The following is a 12,921-nucleotide window of genomic DNA, read 5'->3' as shown; positions in this document are numbered from 1 at the left end:
GGTAGCGGCAGCCTTGGGGGGAGGGGACATCTCAGGCCAGGTGGGGCTGGCAAGGGTGTCATGGGGCTGGCTCTATAGGTGGCCTGGTGGGAGGGGAAGTCTCAGGCCAGGTGGGGCTGGCCAGTGGCAGGTTTACAATGGCCCTAGTGGCTCCATGGAGCCAGGCCCAGGCTCAAAAGGGGCCCGGGCCTGCTCCGTTTGCACTATGCCCCAAGACCCTGGCAGCTGGCCCCTCGGTCTGGGGACTGAGCTCACCCGGCCGGGCCCCAGTGCCCCGGCTGGCCCCTCGGTCTGGGGACTGAGCTCACCCGGCCGGGCCCCAGGGCCCCGGCTGGCCCCTCGGTCTGGGGACTGAGCTCACCCCGCCGGGCCCCAGTGCCCCGGCTGGCCCCTCGGTCTGGGGACTGAGCTCACCCCGCCGTGCCCCAGTGCCCCGGCTGGCCCCTCGGTCTGGGGACTGAGCTCACCCCGCCGGGCCCCAGTGCCCCGGCTGGCCCCTCGGTCTGGGGACTGAGCTCACCCCGCCGGGCCCCACTGCCCCGGCTGGCCCCTCACCCGCCGGGCCCCACTGCCAGCGCCACAAACGGTTAATCCCGCGCTGGGGCTGGCGCTATAGGCGCCCTGGGGGGAGGGGACCCGTGGGCTCGCACTCTGCGCGCGCACTCGAACGCGAGGTCTCGCGAGCTCCCAGCCCCTCCGGCGGTGGAGTCTAAGCGCCAGGGCGGCCCAATCTCAGCGGGCGCGAAGATTGACGGGTGGCGAAGTCGCACGTGACTGTGCCGCTCTTGCGCCGCTTCCAATCAGGAGATGCCCCGCCCACATTTGGCGGCGTTAGTTGCGGATTGGTGGGACTCTCAAATGGCAAACGCTTCAGCCAGTGGGGCCAAGTCGTTAGGCTAAGCCCCACCCCCAGCCCGTCCTGGGGCTTGTGGTCGAAGCATGTTCGAGGCGGGTGGGACGCCGCGGGCGGCGCTGACGCTGCAGCTGGGCAGTTACGCGGGGTTCGTGGGCGCGCACTGGTGGAACCTGCAGGTGTGGAGCCTCCTGGTCCTGTCCCGAACCGGCCCGGGCCTGGCCTGGCCTGCCTCAGCCCCCGGGCCCCCAACAGCCTGGGCCCGGTCCGCCTCCGCCCCGGGCCGCCCGGCCCTAATCCCCCCGCCCCGGGCCGCCCGGCCCAAATCCCCCTGCCTCGGTCCCTCCGCCCCGGCCCTAATCCCCCTGCCTCAGCCCCGCCGCCCGGCCCAAATCCCCCCCCCGCGCCGGGCCGCCCGGCCCTAATCCCCCTGCCTCGGTCCCTCCGCCCCGGCCCAAATCCCCCGCCCCCCCGGGCCGCCCGGCCCAAATCCCCTGCGTCGGTCCCTCCGCCCCGGCCCTAATCCCCTGCCTCGGTCCCTCCGCCCCGGCCCGTCTCCCCTGCCCCTGCCCCGGGCCGCCCGGGCCTAATCCCCTGCCTCGGTGCCTCCGCCCCGGCCCGCCTCCCCTGCCCCCGCCCCGGGCCGCCCGGCCCTAATCCCCCGGCCCCGGGCCGCCCGGCCCAAATCCCCTGCCTCGGTCCCTCCGCCCCGGGCCGCCCGGCCCAAATCCCCGCCCCGGGCCGCCCGGCCCAAATCCCCTGCCTCGGTCCCTCCGCCCCGGCCCAAATCCCCCGCCCCGGGCCGCCCGGGCCTAATCCCCTGCCGCGGTCCCTCCGCCCCGCCCCGTCTCCCCTGCCCCCCGCCCCGGGCCGCCCGGCCCTAATCCCCCCCACCCGCCCCTAACCCCCCTCCCAGGCCGCCCGGCCCTAATCCCCCTGCTTCGGTCCCTCCGCCCCGGCCCTAACCCCCCCGCCCCCGCCCCGGGCCGCCCGGCCTAATCCCCGGCCCCGCCCCTCCTCCCCTGCCCCGGGCCGCCCGGCCCAAATCCCCCTGCCTCGGTCCCTCCGCCCCGGCCCGCCTCCCCTGCCCCCCCGCCCCGGGCCGGGCGGCCCAAATCCTCCTGCCCCCGCCCGGGCCGCCCGGCCCAAATCCCCTGCCCCGCCCCGTCTCCCCTGCCCCCGCCCCGGCCGCCCGGCCCTAATCCCCTGCCTCGGTCCCTCCGCCCCGGCCCTAATCCCCCGCCCGGGCCGCCCGGCCCAAATCCCCTGCCTCGGTCCCTCTGCCCGGCCCGTCTCCCCTGCCCCCGCCCGAGCCGCCCGGCCTAATCCCCTGCTTCGGTCCCTCCGCCCGGCCCTAATCCCCTGCCCCGCCCCGTCTCCCCTGCCCCGCCCGGGCCGCCGGCCCTAATCCCCTGCCTCGTCCCTCCGCCCGGCCCATCTCCCCGTCTCCCCTGCCCCCGCCCGGGCCGCCCGGCCCAAATCCCCTGCCTCGGTCCCTCCGCCCCGCCCCGTCTCCCTGCCCCCGCCCGGGCCGCCCGGCCCTAATCCCCTGCCTCGGTCCCTCCGCCCGGCCCGTCTCCCCTGCCCCCGCCCGGGCCGCCCGGCCCTAATCCCCTGCCTCGGTCCCTCCGCCCGGCCCTAATCCCCCGCGCCGGGCCGCCGGCCCTAATCCCCTGCCTCAGTCCCTCCGCCCGGCCCTAATCTCCCGCCCGGGCCGCCCGGCCTAACCCCTGCCTCGGTCCCTCCGCCCCGGCCCAGATCCCCTGCCCCCGCCCGGGTCGCCCGGCCCGTGTCCCCTGCCCCCCGCCCCGGGCCGCCCGGCCCTAATCCCCCTGCCTCGGTCCCTCCGCCCCGGCCCGTCTCCTCCCCGGCCCTAATCCCCTCCGCCCCTCCAACAGCCTGGGCCCGCCTGCCTCGGTCCCCCCGGCCCATCTCCCGCCCCGGTCCGCCTCCTCTCCGGCCCTAATCCCCCTTCCCCCACCGGGCTCCCGGGCCCCGGCATAACACCGCATCCCCCTCCCCAATCCCCGCCCAAACCACCTCCCCGGCCCGCTGGAGTGGAGGCTGCTGGGAGGGCAATATGCGCGCGGGGGCGTAGTGGGGACTGTCAGGTGCAGGGGACCAGGTGTTGGGGGGGGGGGGGGTTGCTCCGTCTCCTGGTAGCACCGACCGTCTCTCTCCGCCGTAGGATGCTGCGTTGCGCTGCGAATCAGAAGTGCATGAGCAGGAGCACAAGGTCTGCCCCGATGTGCTGTACCGGGCTGGGCGGACCCTCAGTCGGCAAGAGACATACACACCTCGACTCATCCTTATGGACTTGAAAGGTAGGGGTGGGGACTGCTGCACCCCGGGGGTGAGTGAAACCCTGATGCCAATGCTCCGTAGGAGGTACCTGCAAAGGATTTTGCCCCAGTGGGGAGGGCATCCCACCAGCAGTGCTTTACTGACCCCCCACCCCCATGTTGTGGTGCTAGAAGCATCACTTCATCCCACTCTCTGTGCAGGCGCATGATGCCTGGTGGTGCTAGCCTCAAACCTCTGTGAGGTGGGGTTCATCTAGAGTGGAGGATATGGTGCGATTTCTTACTGTCTTTAGTCCCAAGTACTGCAAACCTTGACAATATACTAAGCAACAGCTTCACTGACCTATTCTCTTGTGCAGGAAGCCTGAACTCTCTGAAACAAGAGGAATGTTTATATGGGGACATGAAAATAGACACCTCGGTAGCATGGTGAGTGTTACCATTTGTTCTTTCATCCTCTTAGCTGGAGAGGTTATACTGCTGCAACAATGTGGGTCATGTGCCTCCTGCCCTTCTTCTCTGGAGCCTGCACTTAGACCTAGATGGACCTCAGCTGTTGGTCTTTCCCCAGCTGCTAGTTCTTAGACACATTGTTCTCTCTCTGCCATATCATGCTCTGCTCTAAGATGGACAGCAGCTCGGTGAGAGATTTGTAGCTGTGCCTTTGTAGTGGCCTGGAAGCACTAGTGAATGCACTGTATTGTGATGGTGCTATTTGGTCAGCTGCAAGGCTTAGCTCAGTCACTGCACAGCTGCTTTCAGGTGTTGTGGCTGTACTATATAACCATAAAAGTTAGGTTTCAGAGTGGTAGCCATGTTAGTCTGTATCAGCAAAAATGAGGAGTCCTTGTGGCACCTTAGAGACTAAAAAACTTATTTGGGCATAAACTTTCATGGGCTAAAAAGATAAGAGGTGTCAAAGACATGTTAGGTGCTATCCTGGGTCCCCTCCAATCTGGCTTCTCCCCTTTCCCTAACAACTGCTCTCATTAAGGTTTCTAATGCCTCTTTGTGCTTTCAGGGCTTCTTACTCAGTCCTCATCTTTCTGAAGCTTCCAGCTGCTTTTGGTTCTGATCATAGAATATCAGGGTTGGAAGGGACCTCAGGAGGTCATCTAGTCCACTCCCCTGCTCAAAGCAGGACCAATCCCCAACTAAATCATGCCAGCCAGGGCTTTGTCAAGCCTGACCTTAAAAACCTCTAAGGAAGGAGATTCCAGCACTTCCCTAGGTAAACCATTCCAGTGCTTCACCACCCTCCTAGTGAAATTTTTTTTCCTAATATCCAACCTAAACCTCCCCCACTGCAACTTGAGACCATTGCTCCTTGTTCTGTCATCTTCCACCACTGAGAACAGTCTAGATCCATCCTCTTTGGAACCCCCTTTCAGGTAGTTGCAAGTAGCTATCAAATTCCTCCTCATTCTTCTCTTCTTCAGACTAAACAATCCCAGTACTCTCAGCCTCTCCTCAGAAGTCATGTGCTCCAGCCACCTAATAATTTTTGTTGCCCACCCCTGGACCCAGACTAATGTTTGTTTTTCTTAGATTGGAAATTCTTCTTTGGGAAGAGATTGTGATTCCTGTTTGTATGAAAATGATCTAGTATGTTATGCATGATACTGGACTGCAGATAATTATTAATCTAATTCCTCCTGCTGCATGGCAGGTCATGATTTGAGATCTCTGTTCTCAGCCTGAAACTGTGTCCCCAAGTGGATTCACAGTTCAAAACTGAAGTCCTCTTCTATTTGCAAAAGGTTCCCCTCTTGCTCCTTCTCTTCCATGGCCTGCTATAAATTAAAGGAAGTTAAAGAAACTGACAGACACAACCTCTTTTAGGAAAGTCCCATAGACCTAGAACAGAAGAATTCTTTCTGCAGCTCTTCTAGCTTAGAAGGAATCATCCCCTCTGGGTAGGTTATTAGAATTGTCCACTAGGTGGTTTCTTGCATTGTCTTCTGAAACATGCAGTGTTGGCTATTGTAATTAATTAGGAATTACCATAACAGATCAATGTTCTTATCACAACTCAAGAGCCAGGTTGTATTTAGTGAGCTAGATACTAGACTATAAGCTCTTTGGGGTGGGGGGACTGTCTTGCTACACGCAGGTAGAGTGCCCGGTGCAGCCTTGTTCTCTGAGGCCTCTTTGTGCTCCTGTAGTACAAATAATGAGATTTATTTTTCAGGCAGGGTAATCTGATGACTCATCACGAAGACCCTCCTGCAAAGAACCTTTTTCTACAGGACCTCAGCAAACTGGAGGTGAGAAGCCAGAACTCAAGGTGTAGAGACTGAATGGGTTTGATTTGTATCCTAGAACCAGAGATGCTAAATTAACAGGGTTTTGTTCTTGGCAACAGGCTTTGTTAGATATTGTTGTTGGTAGGTTTTGGTGTCTAGAACTTTCTACTCCCTCTACCCCACATACAAACTTGGCCAGATCCTGTTGATCTGCCTGCCTTTTTTTTTTTCTTTTTTTTTTTTTGGTAAAAACATGTGGTTGGAATTATTTCCCTCTTAAACCTTCCTAAGGCCTTTCTGAACATAAGAGCAGCTGACTTCTCCATGTCTCCAGTGGCAATGCTCAAGGGCAGAGAGACTAAGAAGCTGCAGTAAAGGCAGGACTGTAGGTTCTGGATTTAGTTATTGGTGATGGGTGTAGGAGGAAAGGCAGTCCTTGCACAAACTGTGTGAAAAACATACAGCTGTAAATGGACCAGAGACAGCCATTGGAATTGCACCAACAATGGTTTGGTTTTGTTTGGTTTTTTTCTCCAGAGGATTCAAGAGCTGTGAAAGGGTCTTTTCTCTAATGTTCAGCTGTCTGCAAATCAAAAGTCTCCTGTTTTGATGTGAACATTGTCCAAATAACACATCCCTGTAGCTTGGCAGTAGTCCTACAAATTCAGGCTGAACATCTACCATTGGTGTCCTTGATTAAGACTGCATTCCTCCCATAGTACCCTGCAGCATGCATTATACTAGTTGTTGCCTGCCTCACAGTACTGCTGTTTGTGTGAACCACTTTGCGGTCATTCCGGATAAAATCACTAGAGAAATGAATGAGACTTTATGAACTATACAGCATACCATAGAAGCCCAGATGTAGAACAATGTTCAGAGCCCCATCCTACTATATTGCCCTGCTACCCACTTACAAGTGAGGCAAAGCCATAGTAAAACCTGTCTCTGCGGCTTTTTGTTGCAGGGAGGCATGTCCTCTGATGGAGACTTCAGTCCCAGAGCTCTTCCTCTCAGTAAAGGTGTGTAAGTCTTCCATGCCTGTCTGTCTAGGTCAAAGATCACAGAAATAGAGAATTGTAAAGCAAGTGAAATGGGGAAGGGAAATCATTGCAGTCAATCAAGAGATTAATTTTGATTAAAGAACGTAAGAAAGGCCATTCTAGGTCAGACCAAAGGTCCATCTAGCCCAATATCCTGTCTTCCAACAGTGGCCAATGCCAGATGCTTCAGAGGGAATGAACAGAACAGGTAATAATCAAATGATCCATCCCTTGTTGCCCATTCCCAGCTTCTGGCAAAACCGAGGCTAATAGCCATGGATGAGCTTCTCCTCCATAAATTTATCTAGGTTTTTTTATATCCAGTTATAGTCTTGGCCTTCACAACAGCCTCTGCTAAAGAGTTCCACAGGTTGACAGTGTGTGATGGGAAGAAATACTTCCTTTTTGTTTTAAACCCGTTGCCTATTAATTTCATTTGGTGACCTGTCATTCTTGTGTTATGAGGAGTAAATAACACTTTATTTACTCTTCTCCACACCTGTCATGATTTTATAGACCTCTATCATATCCCCCATTAATTGTCTCTTTTCCAAACTGAAAAGTCCCAGTCTTATTAATCTCTCTTATTTTAAGTCCAAATTCATCATACTCCCTCCTGTGGCTGCTTTCCTCCATTGGTTGGTTTTGTATGCTAGTATTCAGCTCTAAAGCACTCTATTTAGCACAAAGTATAATTTTACACACAGATAGTAGTCCTATCACAATGCTATTCTGTTGCTATGAGTCTGTGACAGGCAGGGGTTTGGGATAATGCCATGGTGTGAAGGGCAAAAGAAATAAGTGTGGGACTAGGTTAGTTGGTTACCAAGAGAATTATGGGTAAAGTACTGGGAGCTTGGCTTAAAATCAAAAACACTTTAGCAGAGAGCTTTGTGATTCCCCACTCTGTGGGTTATTAGAAGCTGAGTGTTGGAAGGACCCTCTGACCTGAACCTTTATCTGTAAATGTTCTTCTTGCAGATGCATCTCAGCTCCCTACACAGTTGCATGTTTCCCAAAAGGGTCACCAGTTGGAAGGCAGTGTGCGGGTTTGGTCTGATTACCTCCGAGTGCGTCTGCATCCTAGAAGCATCTTCATGATACATCAGTACAACGATGATGGGTATGTTTATTTCACTTCAAATGCAAACTGAGGCAAAGTGGTAGCTGCACGAAGGGGCACAGCTGCTGACTGAAATTTAGGGATCAGCCTAACTGGATACGTGCTAAAAGACACAAAAAGAGGGAGTGGAGTTAAATGCTCACCTTGTCCCTTCTGTTAGAGAGTCCAGTCAACTCGAAGCCTTTGGACAAGGTGAAAGCCTCCTGCACGACCCCACTTACCTAGAGGAGCTGGAAGATAGATTGCACTTCTATGTGGAAGAGTGTGATTACCTGCAGGTACATGGGGTTACATTAACCTGACCTGGTTGGGGAACTCTGCCAATTGAACTTTTGGTAGAAATTCAAATACTATTTGTCCCTTTTGGTATAGGGTTTTCAGATTCTCTGTGACTTGAACAATGGATTTTCTGGAGTTGGAGCTAAGGTGACAGAACTTCTCCATGATGAGTATTCAGGGAGAGGAATCCTGACATGGGGACTGACTCCAGTCATTGATAATGTTGGGGTAAGTGTGCAGTGGGAAAAGAGACTCTGCCTGATCTCCTGACATTAGTGCACACATTGTGACTCAGACTGCTTCCTGTAAAACCGATATTGAGAAGGAAGAGGATTGATCAAAAGAGCATCTCAGTGCAGTGGGTACTGCAACAGTAGCTGCCCTTCTATCTGCCTGGCATAGCACTTTTACTTCCAAAGGAACCTAAGGCCAGGGCAGATTAATTGGGGGGCATCATGTTTAATTGCTAAATTGTTTAAGTGCCAAGCAGAGTTGTGTGGATTTTTTTGGCATCTTTTGTCCGCAGGTGTCCTGGAAGGATTTTTACAGGCTGATGAACACAGTCCTGGGAATTGTCTATCTTTCCAGTCACAGCTCACTCTTTTGCCCACTGTCACTCAATGGAAGTCTGGGACTCAAACCAGAAGCCCCTGTTACACTCCCATATGTACATTATGATGTGAGTATACACTGTCACTCACTGTGCAGACAGACTGGAAGCTTTTGGGAACTCTTTGTCTGGAAAGGCCTGACCACACTAGTGTATATATTCTATATTGTCAGAACTTTGTGCAAGAACGGCTAAATCCTCCCATGCTAAAAAATCAAGCTATGTTCTATATAGAGGGAAATTCTAAATAATAGTTTGTCTTGGGGAACCTGCTTAATCCTATCCCTAACATTTGAAGTTGATTACATCACTCCATCACTGCATATTTCCTCAATTTTAAACCTACAGCCCCTTAGTTCTGGTCTGTCCAGTGACCGTGGTGATCTGTTTAATAACCCTTAGATTACTGACAGGCCTGAATTATTTACCAGCTGTTTTCTGCTCGCACATGAGCCTACATTCCAATTACCTGTGCTGCCATTTACTGCACTCTCCATTTTAACTCTGGCTTATGGCCCTTTACAACATTAGTTGTAATAATTGCAGGTTGCTGAATTGTTTCACACACTTACCTTGTGTTGTAGATAGAGCCCTGTATAGATACAAAATTTGTATCCACACATGATTGGCAAGCATAGTCTGCAGCTATAAAGCAGATATCCACAGATTTGCAGGGCTCTAGTTACAGGACTAAGGTGGATTCATTCACATAATTGAATTCAGTTTGCAGAATCTCAACTCTTGTTTAACTGGTTCAGTCCAAGGCTGGAGCTAATGCATATGGGTGACTGCACAGGAAATCTAAACTGGTGCAAAGTTGTAATTGCAGGCTGACACTGGCTCATTGTACTGATTTAATCAGTTTCTTACAATGCTAGTTGAATTGCAGAAAGCTCAAAACTTTGTAGATTCTAGGATGTGGTCTCAGTGACCTGAGCCCCCCAATGAGAATGTACAGCAGAACCTATGGGATGACCATAACACTAAATTGTGTCATTGGAGAAATTACTAATGAGGTAATCAGCAATAGCAATTTTTTTATTAACAGATTTCTACTGAATGAATGTCAACAAGTTATTCAGGCTTTCAAATGTAACATCAGTTTGTGTCCTCTGGGCTGTTTTGCTCTGAAACTGCTTTAGTTGGTTTGGTTAAGGAACTGAACAATCTGAAATTCAATCATAAATGACCTTTTCCTCCTGTAACTTTGCTGTGGTTTAATTGTTCTTCTGTAGGCCTCTCTAAACTATCACAGCAGTGCGATCTTGGCAACAGCATTGGATACCCTCAGTGCTCCATATAGACTCCATTCCTCCCAGTTCTCCATGGTACAGCTTGCTGATGCATTTAACAGCTCTGGGAGAAAGGTAGTGTTCTTCCAGCCTCACTGTGCTCATTGGTGTAAGGTAGAAGTAATATTGTGAATGTGTTACTATAGCTATTCTGTTTCATACCTCTCACTGGCAGAATCTTTCCTCTTGCCTATAAATTGAGCCTCTGTGCATGTGGATGTTAAGATGCTGCATCAATGTCTGCTGGTAGTTTTGGATACAGATCTCTTGCACGAGTCCCCCCTGATCCCCCAGATAAAGCTAAGCTCAAATTATTACAAACATTTCTATTGGCCTGTTCTCCCTCTGGCTCTCAGGTTGTGGCTGCAGGAGCTGCTGTGCCCTTTCCTATGGCATATGGTCAGTCTCTCCCAGATGCTTTGTGCAGCTACCAGCTTGCAGTGCCATGGACACCATTGTCTTCATGTGGGGAGCAAAAGGACAGCTGCTGTTTTGCTCAGTCTGTTGTGCTGAGAGGAATTGGCAAAGAAAATCATATCAGGTAAGAGAAACAGCTAGATCAAATACTTGTCTTTCAGAGCTGGCCCCTAGCCATGGTGATCTCTGACAATAGGGGCTTCTTAAGGGAGGGACTATAGCCTTTAAATCCTTACTTATCCAAAAGAACTGAAGCAGGTAACCTTTTGGATATGTGGAAGGCCTGCTTTGCTTGTCAGGTTACCACCTGACAGGCTGGTGTCAATAAGGGAGAATCTCTTGTTACTGAGAATTACAGTACCCTTGCATTGTTCTAGTACATGCTGCTGGTTTTATATCAGTATACAACCGTTGCTGGCCCCCTATAGCTCAGCCACAGTTACCAGCATCACAGTTCAGGCACTCCTATAATATGCATTTACTTGCTTTTCTTTGCAGTAATCTTCCTCCAGGGTCACAACCCAAGTCTGCCCTCCATGTTTGTGAAACCGGAGAGGAGGTTCTGGGAAGTTACTTACATGCTCGGTGCCCAGGGACATTCAGGTTGGTGATATGCTCTGACTAGCCAGCTTGGGGGATGGGTCACTGACTGCTAATTATGAAACTTCTATAGTGAATTTTGGATAATTCTTCCTCACTTTGTTTCATTGGCAGCACCTCATATTTGCTTCAGGGCCCATGTAAAGTGTTAGCCCCATACCCCCAATTTTTCTCTGCTCTTCTAAACAAGCAAGGTTTCCTCCTGGACAAGCTTCCCAGCTGTGCAACAGGTAAGATACTCTCACACACCCTATGTGTGACAAACTGCTCAGTATCAAACAGCTGTGAGAAAGGGGTTAATACTTATTTTAAAAAAAAAAGCTTGGGAACTAAGAGGATATTAACCAACAGCTTGAAAATAGCTAGCTTGAGTAGGGTCAGTGCATGCTAATGGCATTGTCCTATAGGCTCTGTCAAAACCCCTTCCCCTAGTAGAACGGGAAGGGGACATGGTGACATACTCTGAATGTAATGACATGATTCAGTGGAGATGTTTTTTCCACAGCAGTTGAAAGCATTCCTGTCCTAACAGCACTACAATCATCACCTACTCTGCACAGTGCTCTCTACAGTTTATATAAGGAGCTGCACCGAGTGGATGTACGGCGCTGGGCTAGCTTTTTCTCTGCAGGCATTGAACTTCATGATTTTCAGGAGGCCCTACATGAGCTAAGAACGCTGTCCCAATGCTATAAAACAAGCTCTGAGTTGGATGAATCTGAGGATGAAGCAGACTCAGACTAACTCTACTGCCTATCACTTTAGGAAGAAGAGAAACTTAAAAAAAAAATCAGTGTTGAACTAGGGCACTGACTTTAAAGAATAAAATGTTACTGCAAATTAAGTGACAATTGTGCTCCATCTTGTTACACAAAGAGAGAGGGTGGCTTTAGATACCTGTAATTCAAGCATGAGACTTGCCCATTTACAGCAGCAGTGTCCATCATTTATCACAACAGAATGGGGTTTGTTATGCTTTAAAATGAGACTGAACAATAACCATAGATCATTTCAGCTTATAGCCTTTCCAGATATAAAAAAGGGGACAATGAAATTTACAAAATTTGAGTGGGAAAGCATTTACTTCACCTGAAAACAGGACACAGCTTATGATACAATAATTACAAGTTTTTTACTGCTGTATCTGCAATAAATCACTAGGATGTTCAATTTAAATCTTTATTACACAGAGAGGCAGGGCCTAGCCCCAATGGAGACTTTCTAAACTTTCCCCTTTTTAGTCATGCAGATCACATTTGCAGAATGAAAAGCTGTCAGGGTAACATTATCCTACTAATTTTGTGTCAAACATTAGACCTGTGCTCCTCTAGAAATGAAATTTAGTTGGTTACATATGTAGCAAGATTATCCCAAAAAGTAAGGTGCCATTTTAAGTTACAGTCCTGTGCAAATATTCCTGCCTCTACCAGCAAACTGGCTAGTACCTAATGACCCCACAAGTGTAGTTTAGTCATCCTGTTCTTCTTCAGAGAGGAGCAGATCCTTATCTGACAGCTGGTCAGTATTGCTGGTGCTTGTTGCATCTTCCTCATCCTCAGAGCTTCCATCACAGGATGTATGGAAGAGCCTCATCAATTCCCTGAACCGGTGGGACACCTGACCATATAGAGAGAGAGAGTTGAGATTAAATGGCTCATGCACTGAGGTCTGTAGGTCCCACCCATCCATAACACCAAGATTGGATATTACTGTGAAAGCAGAAGCATTTAACATGCTCCAGTCCCATCAAAGGAGAAAGAAATGAAGGACCCAGGAATCATTTTAAAAATCTTGGACACCAAGCAGTCAAGTTACAGAGCTGAGCTAATTATCTAGTGTTAATAGCAAACTGTGTGGAACATCACAGAGCTTCCTTAAGGCAAAGCCTTTACACAATCAGCCTAGTATATTGATGGTGGGAAACACCACAGGGGTTATAGCTCTGAACAGCTCACACCTCCCAACTCTGCCAGTGCACCACCATCCTAAATTCCAAAACCTTGTGCAATTAGTCCCAACACTCTTCTGCACCAACCCATAAGCTATGAAGGTGGATTTTTTTTTTTTCCATTTTGTGGCACAAGGTAGCTTGGGTGCCAAGCCTAATGCAGTAACCATCTCTCAGTCCCTTAAGCCAGTGGTTTTCAAACTTTTT

General features: G+C 51.4%; 2 protein-coding genes across 7 annotated transcripts in view; one reads left to right on the top strand and one right to left on the bottom strand.

The window, feature by feature from the left end:
• The first annotated feature begins 816 nt into the window (after positions 1-816).
• Positions 817-11,666, top strand: MSTO1 (misato mitochondrial distribution and morphology regulator 1). Of its 3 annotated transcripts, none has more exons than XM_039512986.1 (14): positions 817-1,032; positions 3,042-3,177; positions 3,516-3,585; positions 5,348-5,423; positions 6,370-6,424; positions 7,427-7,568; positions 7,729-7,846; positions 7,941-8,075; positions 8,374-8,526; positions 9,693-9,824; positions 10,106-10,290; positions 10,665-10,769; positions 10,881-10,996; positions 11,275-11,666. In XM_039512986.1, the coding sequence occupies exons 1-14, from the start codon at positions 940-942 to the stop codon at positions 11,508-11,510; spliced, it is 1,752 nt and encodes a 583-aa protein (XP_039368920.1). In that variant the 5' UTR covers positions 817-939; the 3' UTR covers positions 11,511-11,666. The 3 variants fall into 3 exon arrangements, with proteins under 3 accessions (XP_039368920.1, XP_039368919.1, XP_039368921.1); XM_039512985.1 differs by having other exon boundaries at positions 820-1,032; positions 11,272-11,666; XM_039512987.1 differs by lacking the exons at positions 817-1,032; positions 3,042-3,177 and adding an exon at positions 6,614-6,653 and having other exon boundaries at positions 3,520-3,585; positions 11,272-11,666.
• A 265-nt stretch (positions 11,667-11,931) lies between these two features.
• LOC120390370 (GON-4-like protein) overlaps positions 11,932-12,921 on the bottom strand; it is a 46,825-nt gene continuing 45,835 nt past the window's right edge. For all 4 annotated transcript variants that reach the window (XM_039512981.1, XM_039512980.1, XM_039512984.1 and 1 more), the window contains one exon: positions 11,932-12,383. In XM_039512981.1, coding sequence (XP_039368915.1) covers positions 12,234-12,383 — 150 coding nt within the window. In that variant the 3' untranslated portion in view covers positions 11,932-12,233. The remainder of the gene's footprint in view (positions 12,384-12,921) is intronic.

This window comes from Mauremys reevesii, linkage group 24, assembly GCF_016161935.1.
Source record: "Mauremys reevesii isolate NIE-2019 linkage group 24, ASM1616193v1, whole genome shotgun sequence".
Lineage (NCBI taxonomy): Eukaryota > Metazoa > Chordata > Testudines > Geoemydidae > Mauremys > Mauremys reevesii.
The sequence above is the reverse complement of the archived record's forward strand: the minus strand, read 5'-3'. Positions and strand labels throughout refer to the sequence as shown.

Coding starts and splice junctions, on each gene's coding strand:
- MSTO1 (XM_039512985.1), top strand. CDS start 940: ATGTTCGAGGCGGGTGGGACGCCGCGGGCGGCGCTGACGCTGCAGCTG. Junction 3,178..3,515: donor CATCCTTATGGACTTGAAAG/GTAGGGGTGGGG, acceptor TCTCTTGTGCAG/GAAGCCTGAACTCTCTGAAA. Junction 9,825..10,105: donor TTAACAGCTCTGGGAGAAAG/GTAGTGTTCTTC, acceptor TCTGGCTCTCAG/GTTGTGGCTGCAGGAGCTGC.